The sequence below is a fragment of the Trachurus trachurus genome (genome assembly GCF_905171665.1).
Source record: "Trachurus trachurus genome assembly, chromosome: 11".
Classification (NCBI taxonomy): domain Eukaryota; kingdom Metazoa; phylum Chordata; class Actinopteri; order Carangiformes; family Carangidae; genus Trachurus; species Trachurus trachurus.
Window position 1 is genome coordinate 1,931,918 of NC_139904.1, and position 14,860 is coordinate 1,946,777.

The 14,860-nt window shown below is 39.3% G+C and overlaps 1 protein-coding gene across 1 annotated transcript in view; it reads left to right on the forward strand.

The window, feature by feature from the left end:
• Positions 1-14,860, forward strand: part of LOC310993737 (microtubule-actin cross-linking factor 1-like) — a 207,296-nt gene that overhangs the window by 23,959 nt on the left and 168,477 nt on the right. The window contains exons 10-18 of the mRNA XM_083982185.1: positions 623-935; positions 2,328-2,456; positions 2,593-2,670; positions 3,707-3,868; positions 4,908-5,012; positions 8,070-8,165; positions 8,271-8,396; positions 10,462-10,614; positions 14,347-14,501. Of these exons, the coding sequence (XP_083838311.1) occupies positions 623-935; positions 2,328-2,456; positions 2,593-2,670; positions 3,707-3,868; positions 4,908-5,012; positions 8,070-8,165; positions 8,271-8,396; positions 10,462-10,614; positions 14,347-14,501 (1,317 nt within the window). The remainder of the gene's footprint in view (positions 1-622; positions 936-2,327; positions 2,457-2,592; positions 2,671-3,706; positions 3,869-4,907; positions 5,013-8,069; positions 8,166-8,270; positions 8,397-10,461; positions 10,615-14,346; positions 14,502-14,860) is intronic.

Consider the following 14,860-nt stretch of genomic DNA (forward strand, 5'->3'; position numbering starts at 1 on the left):
TGATTGTGTTTTGAACAGTTTTGAACCAAGTGTGTTATCATTTAAAAAATGTGCTGTAAAAGTTCAGTGTTTTGCAGGAGCTGGACAAGTAATTTTCATTTTCATTCATTAGTTAATTTCAAATGGGACTCCACATATTCATGAAGATATAAAAAAAATATATTTGATGTAAATATGCCAGATTTAGCTAGAGAGCTAATTTCCATCCGTAGTCCCATGGTCCACAAACAAATAAAAATCATTTAGACAAAGACAAAACAAATGAACATAGTGAACATACAGTATATCACATAATGGTTGCATTAAACAGGAGGGTGTTAAAAACATTAAAGTACATACAGTATATCCTACCATAGTTGTTGGGAAGTGCTATTTGAGATTCATTAAATGCATCTGAGAAAAGAGTTCATGAATCATGGCGACTGTGGTCATTGAATGCATCTTGTGTTAAAGCAATGAAAAGTGAATCACAGTTTGCTCCACATGGACTTCTGTTTTTCACACTGTGTTAAGAGTTTTGAAAACCTGACTTCAGTTTCGACCAATGCTTGTTGGCAATTGAGTAAAACTGTATTAATAATAATAATAAAAATAATAATAATAACTCCCTATCTCCCTGCAGAGTGTCGTGCCTGCAGGAGGAGCTGGTCTCTCTCCGGCTGCAGTGCTCCAGCGTCTACAGGAAAGGTCACTTTGCTCCGGCTCTGACCGGCACCGGGGCCGAGCTGCCCGCCGTGCAGCGAGCCACCGACGGCGGCGTCGGCCTGACGCTGGGCCAGACGCTGCTGGGAGCCGTGGGAGCCGTGGGAGTCATGGGAGCAGCGTTACTACGGCGACCCATGGCCCGGTCGCAGCTGGTGGCCATGTCTTCATCAGAGGACGAAGGAAGCCTGAGGTTCATCTACGAGCTGCTGGGATGGGTGGAGGAGACGCAGGTCGGTCCCCGAGGACGCTTTCATTACATCATCTTTCATTTACATTTATTATAATAACATAATATAATATATACTGTTTTATTATTATAATATTTATTAATATTTTATTTATTCAGTGCAGAATCTGATTGTTTTTTCAAACATCTTCAAATGTTTTACTTCCAAAAAACACAATGAGGAAAGATCATGATGATAAATATTTTATATCTAAGGGTGAAATGTGATTAATTAATGAACAAAGTCTTTTAATATGAACGAGTCAGAGATAAAACAGCTTTAATATCAACACAGAAAAATAAAATTCACATTCAAAAGGCGATACTGTAGATAGATAGATAGATAGATAGATAGATAGATAGATAGATAGATAGATAGATAGGGAAATGACAGCGCAGCAGCAGCATTAAACACAGTGGCGATAACAACATATAGGAAAAGAATATAAAGAACAAACTATACATAATAAAATAGCAATAGCAAATATACTACACCTTATATGATTCAGTAAAAACACTGAGTGGTTCTGGTTTTCTTCTAAAAAACACAATGAGGAAAGATCATGATGATAAATATTTTATGTCTCAGGGTGAAATGTGATTAATTAATGAATAAAGTCTTTTAATATGAACGAGTCAGAGTTAAAACAGCTTTAATATCAACACAGCAAAATAAAAATTCACATTCAAAAGGCGTCAGATATATATACTGTATATACACATCACATAGATGGATAGATAGATAGATAGATAGATAGATAGATAGATAGATAGATAGATAGATAGATAGATAGATAGATAGATAGATAGATAGATAGATAGATAGATAGATAGATAGATATACTGTAGATAGATAGATAGATAGATAGATAGATAGATAGATAGATAGATAGATAGATAGATAGATAGATAGATAGATAGATAGATAGATAGATAGATAGATAGATAGATAGGGAAATGACAGTGCAGCAGCAGCATTAAACACAGTGGCGATAACAACATATAGGAAAATAATATAAAGAACAAACTATACATAATAAAATAGCAAAATAGCAATAGCAAATATACACCTTATATGATTCAGTAAAAACACTGAGTGGTTCTGGTTTTCTTCTAAAAAACACAATGAGGAAAGATCATGATGATAAATATTTTATATCTGAGGGTGAAATGTGATTAATTAATGAATAAAGTCTTTTAATATGAACGAGTCAGAGTTAAAACAGCTTTAATATCAACACAGAAAAATAAAAATTCACATTCAAAAGGCGTCCGAGGCCGAAACACATGGAGCTGAAACTCAAGGCCGAGTGAGTCATTTAGAGAAATAAGGAATGAGGCTTGTGTTTGTATTTGTATGAACTGTGTGTGTGTGTGTTGCGTGTGTGTTGTGTAGGAGCTGCTGGAGCGAGCCGAGTGGGGCGCAGACCTCCCGTCTGTAGAAAACAACCTCCAAGAGCACAACAACATCCACACGGCAGTGGAGGAGCTGATGAGCAGCCTGCAGGAGGCACGCAGCTACGAGGTGCTCGCACACACACACACACACACACACACACACACACACACACACACACACACACACACACACACACACACACACACACACACACACACACTGAGTTGGTACTGAAGCTGCTGTCTCTTTTTCTTCCCTTCAGGCGAAAGTTTCCCCGAACTTCCGGGGCAGTTACTCCGACACCCTGGCCAAGCTGGAGCACCAGTACTGCAAACTACTGGTCAGTGTGTGTGTGTGTGTGTGTGTGTGTGTGTGTGTTCACATCTTTGTTCCCAGTTCAACCCCCCCCGCCCCCCTCCACCTCCCTCAGTTAATCCTTTTACAGCATGACCGGATTCTCATGCTAATAACACACAAATCTGCATCTGCTCCTCATTTTCTCGTCTCTCTTTCATTTCTTTGTCTTCTCTCTCTCTCTCTCTCTCTCTCTCCTCTTTAGAGCTAAATGTGAAATAAACACTTAGACTGTGTGTGTATATACAGTATATATACAGTATATATACTGGATAGATAGATAGATAGATAGATAGATAGATAGATAGATAGATAGATAGATAGATAGATAGATAGATAGATAGATAGATAGATAGATAGATAGATAGATAGATAGATAGATAGATAGACTTTATTGATCCCAAGCTGGGAAATGACAGTGCAGCAGCACCATTAAACACAGTGGCGATAACAACATATAGGATAAGAATATAAAGAACAACCTATACATAATAAAATAGCAAAATAGCAATAGCAAATATACACCTTATATGATTCAGTAAAAACACTGAGTGGTTCTGGTTTTCTCTCTGCAGGTTTCCATTCATTCTCGTGACAAAATGAATAAAAGAAACCACAGATTTTTGTGGTTTTAACATCATGAATATAAAAGAACCATTGTTGCAATAAGAAAACTTCAATTAAATGTGTTGAAGTATGAGATATTAGTCTCAGTGTCTTAGTCTTAGTGATAAATATAACTGTAAAATCAGTCAAAGGAAGAAAAATCTAATTTTCTTTGATAGTTTAAATACATTAGTTGCTTTAAAACTAAAGAAACTTGTATAGAAAATAAAAAAAAACATTAAATAGATTCCTATAATTCACATTCTCCTTTTCTCAGGCACTTTCTGACCTTTAACTGAACCAGAAACATCATCTCTCTGCACTGCTGATCAGCACCACGGCTACAGCGAGGACAATGATACCGATGGTGATGATGATGATGGTGGTGATGTTGTGTGTTTGTGTGGTTGCCATAGGAACATTCGTCATGGCGCCTGCGGAGCTTGGAGAGCCTGCACACGTTCGTGTCGCTCTGCACCGAGGAGCTGATCTGGCTCAACGAGAGGGAGGAGGAGGAGATCGCCTTCGACTGGAGCGACGGCAACAGCAACATGAACGCCAAGAGGGAGATCTACAGCGTGAGCAAACACACAAACACACAAAAAACACAAAACCACAACAGGAAACGTTCATGTTGTTGTGTCTAAAAGGAAAAAAGATACAGGAAACTCCACATATATTAAAAAAAAAAGTAATGTTAGTAACCAGGGTTCTAAATTAACTTTTTACAGTAGATCACCAGCCAATTTGGAATCAGAATTTCCACTAGCCATATTTTTTCTGGTGAAAATAAGAGAGATTCTTTACGTTCGTACTGTGTTTCCCATGAAAATAGCATGTTTTTAGCCTAGCTATCATACTGACAACTGAAATAATTACTTTCAGGTATTGTGCCTCCTCTATTACAGTTTTTCTCCATTGGTTTGGCTCATTTTTCAAAACAGAAATCACATTCTCAAAACAACTCGGACAAACCTCCAAACTACTTGGCAAATGTTCACAAAAGAATTGTATTTCTCTTTAATTTCATCACATTGTGGCCTAAATGTCTTCGTACATCTTTGCAAATGGTAAAAAAATCCTGTTTTTATTATTTTATTATTTAGGCCTATTTATTTTTTCAGTTTTATACACAATTGTAGGCTGTTCTGTTAGCCAGACAAAAAAAAAAAAACTAGACTGAGAACAGTAGAGCGGCTCTGACCGTCATGATGCACCACCGGCCAAACTGGCTAGTAAGTCTTTATTAACACCCGCCTAAATGATTTTTAACCCGCATTTGGCGGGTTGGCGGGTGTTAATTTAGAACCCTGTTAGTAACATGCTTTGGTCGGAAAAAACAAAAGATTGAGCACAGCTGGTTCTCACACACCAGTTTCACAGCGCTGCTCTAAACGGGCTTGTGAAATTAAAACGGCTCGTTAAGAGACACATTTTCTGACTATGGCAGTTTACAAAATGTTGACGTAGTTGTCAAAACTTACATTTAAGGGGTGAGGAGGCGCTCCAGATACGCAAATACACATACTAAAACAATGAAAAAGTGAGTTTTGCATAATATGTCCCCTTTAAAATCCTGACCTGAGATGTTTCTCCTCGTCCGTGCTGCGTTCACAGGAAATGCGGTCGGAGCTGGACGAGAAGCGAGACGTGATGCGCTCCCTTCAGGAAACCGCCAGTCGACTGTGTCAGGAGAATCATCCGGCCAAACAGACGGTGGAGGTGAGTCCATGAATCCACTCAGTGTGTCAGAGCTCGGTGACCTTTAAACACGCTGCAGGGAGCGGGAGGAGCGTGAGGAGGAGTTCGACCCGTTTGAACAAGAAATTCCCCCTGACAGTGAACGCAACGTTGTTGTTTTTGTTGCACAGATGAATTCATTCACTTCTTATTATATTCATAAACCTCCTCTGACCTTCTGTAGATGAAGAGGAGAAACTACATCATCATATAAAACACACATTAGTTTTTATTCACACACTCATCATTTAAGGCCGAATATCACAGAAAAATTCATTGTTTCCATAATTTTATTTAAAAAAAAAGATAATTTCTACATTCATTACACACAGGGTTAAATATATTTTATATATTTGAGGTCTTCATATTTGAATGATTTAAGTTTACAGGTCTTGTAAATCCAAAATCCAGTATTTATAATACTTATTAATACTAGATTATTCTATGAATACTTAAAAAAAATAGAATATTTTATATGAACACTGTGTTAGTCCCTATGATCATCAACACGTGTGTTACAACCAAAAACGTAATAACGGCCAATAACGTAATAATTTTGGCCATTTCAAATGTAATAAAGCCAATAGTGTAATAATGTGCCAATAATGTAATAAAACTTTTGAGCCAATAACGTAATAACTTTTTGCCGATAATGTAATAAGGCATTACATTATTGGCTGGTTATTACGTTATTGGCCTGGTATTAAAAAAAACCTTTCAAAATGTAATAACTGGTGCCGATAATGTAATAACACATAAAAATGACAGCAGCTCTTGAAAATAAAGGTTTTTTTTTGCAGTTTTTGGGCAGTTAGTGGATGACATATAGTCGTCATATTTATTCATCCAAGATATGTCTCTCTCTCTCTCTCTCTCTCTCTCTCTCTCTCTCTCTCTCTCTCTCTCTCTCTCTCTCTCTCTCATAATTGTGTGGTCTTTCCCCTCTGTAGCCAAATAGATATTCATAGATGTTCTTGTCTAAACAGGCAATTTTTCATGTGTACCATGCATATACCATAAAATCAGTGTCTCGTTGAGGGTGTTGAGGTGTCAAATGAATTCACCATATATTGTCCTGGACTTGCATTATTATTTATTTCCAATCCCAAAATCTGAACTGCAGTGTACAATACATAGGATAGAACATGAACAATCAAAATTAAATTAAAACTGTTCCTTCTCAAATGAAAAGTAGCTTTCACTCATTCACAAATGTAAAAAAAATATGGAGCAATACAAACATCTACCTTTAGACTTTCACAGTATATAGAACCTAAAGCTGCTTTATCATTACTGTAAAAAAAACAAAAAAAAACAACAACAACTTTGAAACGTCACTTTATCCAACATGGGGCCTGTAAGCTCATGTGTTGATGTAGTTTTTAATTTTCAAACATGAAAAACAAAGTTAGACATATGAACCCTATTACATTATTGGCTGGTTATTACGTTATTGGCCTGGTATTAAAAAAAACCTTTCAAAATGTAATAACTGGTGCCGATAATGTAATAACACATACAAGTTCGTAAAAGTTTTTACGAAGATTGTGGCATTCATGAATGTTTTCTTATCCAGAATTTGTTCTTAACTAAGAACAAAATCTACGAACAGTCAGGAGTATACTTACGCACTTTTAGGTGCTGAGACTTCTGCAAAAATTACCGATTATAGCTTTTTCTTTTGTTCTGCAGTTGTATGACATTATATGATTTGAATAAGAATTATTTTCTTATCTTTTATGATGTTTTTAATAATCATAGATATTAATAATAATAATTGACAAATCATTGCAGTCTCTTAAAAAACATTACAGACACTAAATTCATATCATATCTTTTTTGGGGGGAGAGGGGGGCATACAGCTGCCGATATGATTTTTTTTCTCCTAATTGCGGGCTGCAACAGTGCACTTACTGTAAGTGTTCACACTACACACAACTGTTCGTAGATTTTGTTCTTAGTTAAGAACAAATTCTGGATAAGAAAACATTCATGAATGCCACAATCTTCGTAAAAACTTTGTAAGTAGGACTTAAGAACAAATTTGTTCTTAAGAACGGTTCGTGAATGAGGCTCATTGTGTTGATGTAGTTTTGGCTGGCAGACACCATTCAATACACACGTTTGGTTATGTTTTGGAGGTTGTTGATAGCCTACAGTGCTTACTTCTTCTGTTTGCAAACATATCATGGTAGAAGTGAGTGAGAGATCGAGAAAGAGAGAGAGAGAGGTGAAAGTACATATCTTGGATGAATAAATATGACGACTGTGTCATCCACTATAGGCTACCTATTTTTGATTAGCAAACTGCACAAAAACTTCACAAAAGCCTTTATTTTCAAGAGCTGCTGTCATTTTTATGTGTTATTACATTATCGGCACCAGTTATTACATTTTGAAAGGTTTTTTTTTAATACCAGGCCAATAACGTAATAACCAGCCAATAATGTAATGCCTTATTACATTATCGGCAAAAAGTTATTACGTTATTGGCTCAAAAGTTTTATTACATTATTGGCACATTATTACACTATTGGCTTTATTACATTTGAAATGGCCAAAATTATTACGTTATTGGCAGTTATTACGTTATTGGCAGTTATTACGTTTTTGGTTGTAACACACGTGGAAACATAAAACCAAAAGAAATATTTCTTTCTAGAATGAATAAATCCAGAATATATATATGAAAGTTTCACTTTTTGAATTAAATTAGGGGAAAAAAACAGAAACTTTTCATGATATTCACATTTTTAAAGATGCACCTCTGCTGGATTATTAAATGCTGTTTCAACAAACTTTATTAACAATAAGTTTTTCAATGTGCTACAAATACAGTGATTCAAAGGAAATCAAAATGTAAAAAAAAACCAGTAAAATGATAAATATGCACATAATTAAATTATAATTAATAAACAAATTAATAGAATAAATAAAGAAGAGAAAATAAGCAGCATCTTTCTCTGTTCTTATTGCTTCTATTCTGTAAAACAAGTGATATCCAGTTTAGATTGATTGATTGGTTATTGTGTGACCAGGCGTACAGTGCAGCCCTGCAGACCCAGTGGCAGTGGGTGGACCAGCTGTGTGTGTGTGTGGAGCAACATCTCAAAGACAACACGGCCTACTTCCAGGTGAGACATGACGATGATGATGATGATGATGATGATGACATATTAAACTGTTGCGTTCACTGACCTCACGTCCACCTGTTGTCTTTTGTTTTAATGTTTCTCCAGTTCATGAGCGACGCGCGGGACTGTGAGTCGTACCTGCGGCAGCTGCAGGAAACCATCAAGAGACAGTACACCTGCGACAAGAACAGCAGACTGAGCAAACTGGAGGACCTGCTGCAGGACTCCATGGTAACGGAGGATGAAGATGATGCTTTTTATTGTTATCGATCCTCAGGTTAAAGTGAGAAGAATCAGAATCAGAAACTTTATTGATCCTCAGGGGGAAATGAGGTCGAGTTACAGCTGCTAAGAACAGAGAATGTTAAGTCAGTTATAGTACATTTACATATGCAAAATGAATAAACACATCAAATATAGTTTATAAAATGCTCTCATCCTATAATATATATTATAAAAGTATAATATGTAAATGTGTGTATGAGGTTCAGGAGCAAACTCAACAGGTTGGCTCATGTGACTCATCTATAGTGTAACATGGAGCTTTATTTAATTATTAATTAAATTAGCATTAGCGGCTGCTCATCCTGGGACTCACACATCTAATAATGCAAAACAACTTCAGATTAAAAGTCAAAGATGATAAACGTGAAAGAGTATAAATAAATAGCAACACAACAGTAAAATGATGAAGAAATAATACGAATATTTGACTTTATCTGGATTTAATCACAAAATCGACGCAAAATCTCAGTTTTAGTGGAATTAATCCAACAATTTTCCTTTATTCACAAGTAAAAATAGTTTGTTTGTCCGAGGTTCAGAGTGTGTGTCTGTGTGTGTCTGTGTGTGTGTCTGTGTGTGTCTGTGTGCCACATGACCCAGCGCCAAGTCATCTGTTTGCTGAATCATCCCCCTGTGGCACATTTGTGTGGCTGCCACTTCCACACCTACCTCAGTCTCACACATACACACACGCACACACACTGTAGACACACACACACGCACACACACTGTAGACACACACACACACACACACACACACACACACACACACACACACACACACACACACACACACACACACACACACACACACACACACACACACACACAGACACACCTTTAATGAGAGGATATGCTCTGTGGAGCGTTGCCCACACTAACGCTGCCATCTGTTGGAAGTCAGAGGTGTGTGTGTGTGTGTGTGTGTGTCTTACTGTGTGTATATGTGTGTTTATCAAAGGTCAAAGGTCACGGTGGCCATAACTCAAAGAATTCATTCAGTAATTGTGACAAAAACACTTTTATAAGAGATTTTTTATTCCTCTGCTGGTGACTGTGAGTCAGAGCGGCGGCCATGTTGTTTTCTGTCTCATAGTCCCCTTCTCCTTGGCAACACGTCGTCTTCAGATTTAGCACAAACGACTCATTACAACTCAAAGATGAACTCAGTAGATTTTGGATGTTGGAGGTCAAAGGTCAAGGTCACTGTAGCCTCACACACACTTCACAGAGGGAACACATTGTTAACTCTCCATCCGATTCCTCACATGGTGATGGACGACTGTGTTTGTGAGTCGACCTGTTTGTGTCCAGCTGACTGTGATGATGTCGCCTCGCTGTGAAATTCTGATCTGAGCTGTAACGTACAGTATGAACTTATTAACACTGAACCAGAGGTCGTTAAGGTCAGAAACGAGGTTTCAAAATAAAACAGGAAGTCGGCGGAGGGATGTTTAAATTAGAGTTCAAGGTTCAAGAATCTTTATTATCCCCGAGGGGGTTTCCCCACTTTGTTTCACAGCAAGTAGTGAAAAAACAAGACGCCAAACACATCGGATCGCAACAGGTCATTTACAAGTCTCGGAAAATGTATATATTATCCTGTAAATAGTATTTTTGTGGCTTTTTATTTGTCTGCACCTTAAAACCACAGCACATTATTTGGTATTTGTAAACTAGATAGATAGATAGATGGATAGATGGATAGATAGATAAATAGATAGATAGATAGATAGATAGATAGATAGATAGATAGATAGATAGATAGATAGATAGATAGATAGATAGATAAACCTACAAGTAGAAATGCAAAAATACATATAAATAAATATATCAGAGGTTAACGACTAAAACTGGTTAATTATTATTTAAAAACTTGGCAATAAATAAGTTTCTGATTCTGATTCTGGGTCATGTGACTTTCTACCTGTCGGCCCCTGTGGTCTCGGTTCAGTCTTTGATGTGTCTGTGTGTGTGTGTGTGTGTGTGTGTGTGCGTCCCGGTCCCCCAGGAGGAGAAGGAGCAGCTGATCGAGTACCGCAGCAGCGTGGCCAGTCTGGTGGGCCGGGCCAAGGCGCTGGTGCAGCTCCGCCCGCGCAGCGCAGAGAGCTCGCTGGGCGCCGCCACGCCCATCAGGGCCATCTGTGACTACCGGCAGATCGAGGTAACAGCAGCTACAGCACGTTACACCTCTATCTCTCCTTCTCTCTGTCTGTCTGTCTCTCTGTGTCACTGTGCATGTTGTTGTCATTGTTGTTGCCGTTGCCCCGCCCCTCGGCTCAGGTACCAGGACGAGGTCGTGACACATGATGTTTATATCCTCCTCCTCCTCCTCCTTCGGTCTCCTCTTCTTCTTAGGGATAGTTCAACATTTTGGCAAAGTGGCCCATTGCCATAATCCCTATAGTCATAGCAGTAGGTTTGTTACCTTTAATTGTCGGTGCAAGCTATTTTTAGAACGGCGGAGCAGAGCCGTGAGCTGCTCAGAGCTACGCTACGGAGGCTCATTATGGGATTTCTTAATTGGTTTCCCTCATCAAACTCATCAAATACACAATCCAACAACTCCACAACGCTCTGGTGGACAAGTTGTGAGCTGCACATTCACCACGCTATGAGATAATAACACAACGTTACCACACAGAGTTGTTTTAGAGGGAAATTCATGCAAAACCTCTGATGCACGTTGCCTTCAGGGACAGTTTTTCATCAAGCAGTCTCTGTATTTCCAGTTGTCTTCCTTTCAAGAATAATTTCACTTGGAATAAGTAGAAAAATCTGATTGTGGGGCAAGTTTTTCTTTCTTATTACAAGCACAAAAATCTTGCTTTCACTGGCAGATTTTTCTACTTATTTCAAGTGAAAATACGTTTGAAACAAATGAAAATTATCTAAAAAGAAGTTCATTTTTAGGTGATGAGTCTTATTTTAAGTGAAAAGAGGTTAGTTTTGACTAGAAATGAGACATTTTGACAAGAAATAAGACAAATATTCTTGGAAATATTTTGAATTTTTGCAGTGTAGGGATTATGGTAATGGGCCAATTTGACAAAAATGTTGAACTATCCCTTTAATCTCCCACAATAGATGGTTATTTATTTATTTTTAGTGATTGGATCTTTGCACAAAAATAAAAACGGAACGTCCCTTTTTTGAGGAGATGAAGGTGAAGCCGTGTGTCGGTGACGCTTTTATTCTGACAGGTAGAAACAGGTGAAGTCTCTCAGAGCCGATCAATTATACATCTGTGCAGCGAGGTTGGAAACTCAGCAGCAGCTTTGGCACGGACACAGCTGCCCTCTACACACACACACACACACACACACACACACTCTCTCACTGATGCTGCTATAAATAGGCTGCTGCTGTGTTAGGTTCCCGGGGGAGGGTGTGTTCAGCGGAGCGAGGTGTCGTGTCCAGGTGAAGGAGGACGAAGCCCGTTTGAGTCTCTAAAATAAAACCGTGTGTCACATGACCAACAGTAATCTTTCTCTCTCTCCTTCACTCTCCTGTGTGTCCTTCTCTCTTTCTCTCTCTTCCTCTCTCTCCTTCTCTCTCTGCTCTCCATACCTTTTTTTTTCCTCCCCCCTCCTCCTCCTCCTCCTCCTCTCACTCCCTCCCTTCCTCCCTCTCGTCTGTCGGCTGGGCTGGCAAGACAAACATTCAGGTATAACTGCCTATATTCTCCCTCTCTCACCTCAGATTCTCACACTGCACACACACACACACACACACACACACACACACACACACACACACACACACACACACACACACACACACACACACACACACACACACACACACACACACACACACACACACACACACACACACACACACACTGTGATGCTGTGGTTGCTCCTCTCCTGTCGGCTGCTCTCAGCTCCACCGGCGTCCCGTGTCGGTCAGAGTCTCTGTTACAGAACATTTTCAACCAGTGGTGTAGTCTAATGTGTTGTAGTGGCTAAACTGCTTTTTAGGTGGTAAACTGTTCAAAAAATGTGGTAAAATGTCTCAAAAAGTTATAGAAAAATGTGGCAAAAAATAAAATAAAATTGAAAAATTTAGAAGAAACTGGTGAATTTTCTAAAAAACAAACAAAACAAAAGTCAAACAATAATTTAAAAAGTGGTACATTTTCAAGAAAAAGTTGGGGACCCCCTTGAACCCTGTCAACCCTCCCACTTTGAGAACCATTGACATTTACATTGTCATTAGTTTAACACAAATATAAGTTTGACTTATTTAATTTATTAATGTTCACTAATGTGCATCTACAGTAAACAGTAGTGCAGCTAAAACCATCATTTCTGCATTAAAAAAAACATAGATTACTGATGCATAACTTCTTTAAAGGGATAGTTCACCCAAAATTCAAATTTCACTCATTATCTACTCGCCCTCCGTGCAGCACTGCATGTCCATATGACAGTTGAGAACCGTGCACACTTTTCTTCGTCCAAAAAGACACCAAAAAACATCCAAATACCTCCATAGTGCTCGTCTGTAATGTCCATCTTGTATTGAAGCCCCAACATGAGAAATTGTTCCACCGGTAAGAGCAGTGAACCGAGACACTGGGAGCTTCCGCTACAAACAAGCTTAAAATATAGACTTATTTAATTTTTTTCTGAACAATTTCTCATGTCGGGGCTTCAATACAAGAGGGACATTACAGACGAGCAGCATGGAGGTATTTGGATGTTTTTTGGTGTGTCTTTTTGGTCTAAGAAAAGTGAGCACCATTCACAACCATTATATGGACAAATGAACTATCCCTTTAACTGGGTTTCTGGACTGGGACCAGTAGTCCTGGACTGGGACCAGTAGACCTGGACTGGGACCAGTAGACCTGGACTGGGACCAGTAGACCTGGACTGGGACCAGTAGATCTGGACTGGGACCAGTAGATCTGGACTGGGACCAGTAGACCTGGACTGGGACCAGTAGATCTGGACTGGGACCAGTAGATCTGGACTGGGACCAGTAGACCTGGACTGGGACCAGTAGACCTGGACTGGGACCAGTAGATCTGGACTGGGACCAGTAGACCTGGACTGGGAGCAACCACTGAGCTGAACTGAACTGAGGCTCAGTCAGCGACACGTTAACAAGTCGCAGCTTTGAGCTTTAATCTACATTTCATGTTTCTTACCGTGTGTGTGTGTGTGTGTGCAGCTTTGCATAATTGATGTAGCTGAGTGTGTGTGTGTGTGCAGGGCGGGGGTGAGAGAGGGGTGAGGGTGGGGGGAGGGGGGTGCAGGCAGTGCAGCTGTAGGCTTTAACATGCAGCCCTCAATCTCCACTCTGTCCCCGAGTCCCAGTTTCACTTCCTGTTTCCTGATTCTGATCTGACCTTTCACAATAAAAGCTTTCAGTTCAGACTCTCTGACCTTTCACAATAAAAGCTTTCAGTTCAGACTCTCTGACCTTTCACAATAAAAGCTTTCAGTTCAGACTCTCTGACCTTTCACAATAAAAGCTTTCAGTTCAGACTCTCTGACGTCACATCATGTTTGAGCTTCTGCTAACTCCATAAAACACCATGAATGTTTATGTTTGTTTAAGTTATTTTTTGTTGCCTTATGAGTTTTTAATTTACACCTTCTCTCCCTCCTGATTTCTCCTCCCTCACTTTCTTCCTCTTTTTCATCCGTCCATCCATCCTGTCCTCTAATCTGTCTTTCCTTACATTTCCTGACTCTTAACCATTTGGTCCTCCCTCTATTAACCCTCTCTCTTTTCCATCTTTGTTCAAACTTCATCTCCTCATTCCCTCTTTTCCTCCCTCCCCTCCTTCATCCTCCCTCTCCCTCTCTCTGTTTTCTCCATCCTTCCATCCATCCATCCATCCATCCATCCATCCATCCATCCTCCCTCCACCTCCTCTCAGATCACCATCGGCCGGGGGGAGGAGTGCGTGCTGGAGGACAACTCCCAGAGGACCAAGTGGAAGGTGATCAGTCCCACGGGGAACGAGGCCATGGTCCCGTCGGTGTGTTTCACCGTCCCCCCGCCCAACCAGGAGGCCATGGACACAGCCAGCAGGTCACACACACACACACACACACACACACACACACACACACACACACACACACACACACACACACACACACACACACACACACACACACACACACACACACACACAAAACAGTTTCACAATAAAAGGTTGAAAACATTAAGGGGCGATGCTACAGGTGAATAGGGTAAAAACTTTAACTAACAGATATCACCATGAAACTTCCCAAGTTTATCACTTACATTAAGACAAATATTGTTTGTATTACAACTTTTGTCAAAGTTTATGTTTAAATATGTAAATGAGGCAATATCTAATTAAATATGCACTAATTTGCATACATTTCCAGAACCGAAATCTGAACAATGGATAAAGCCGCTTT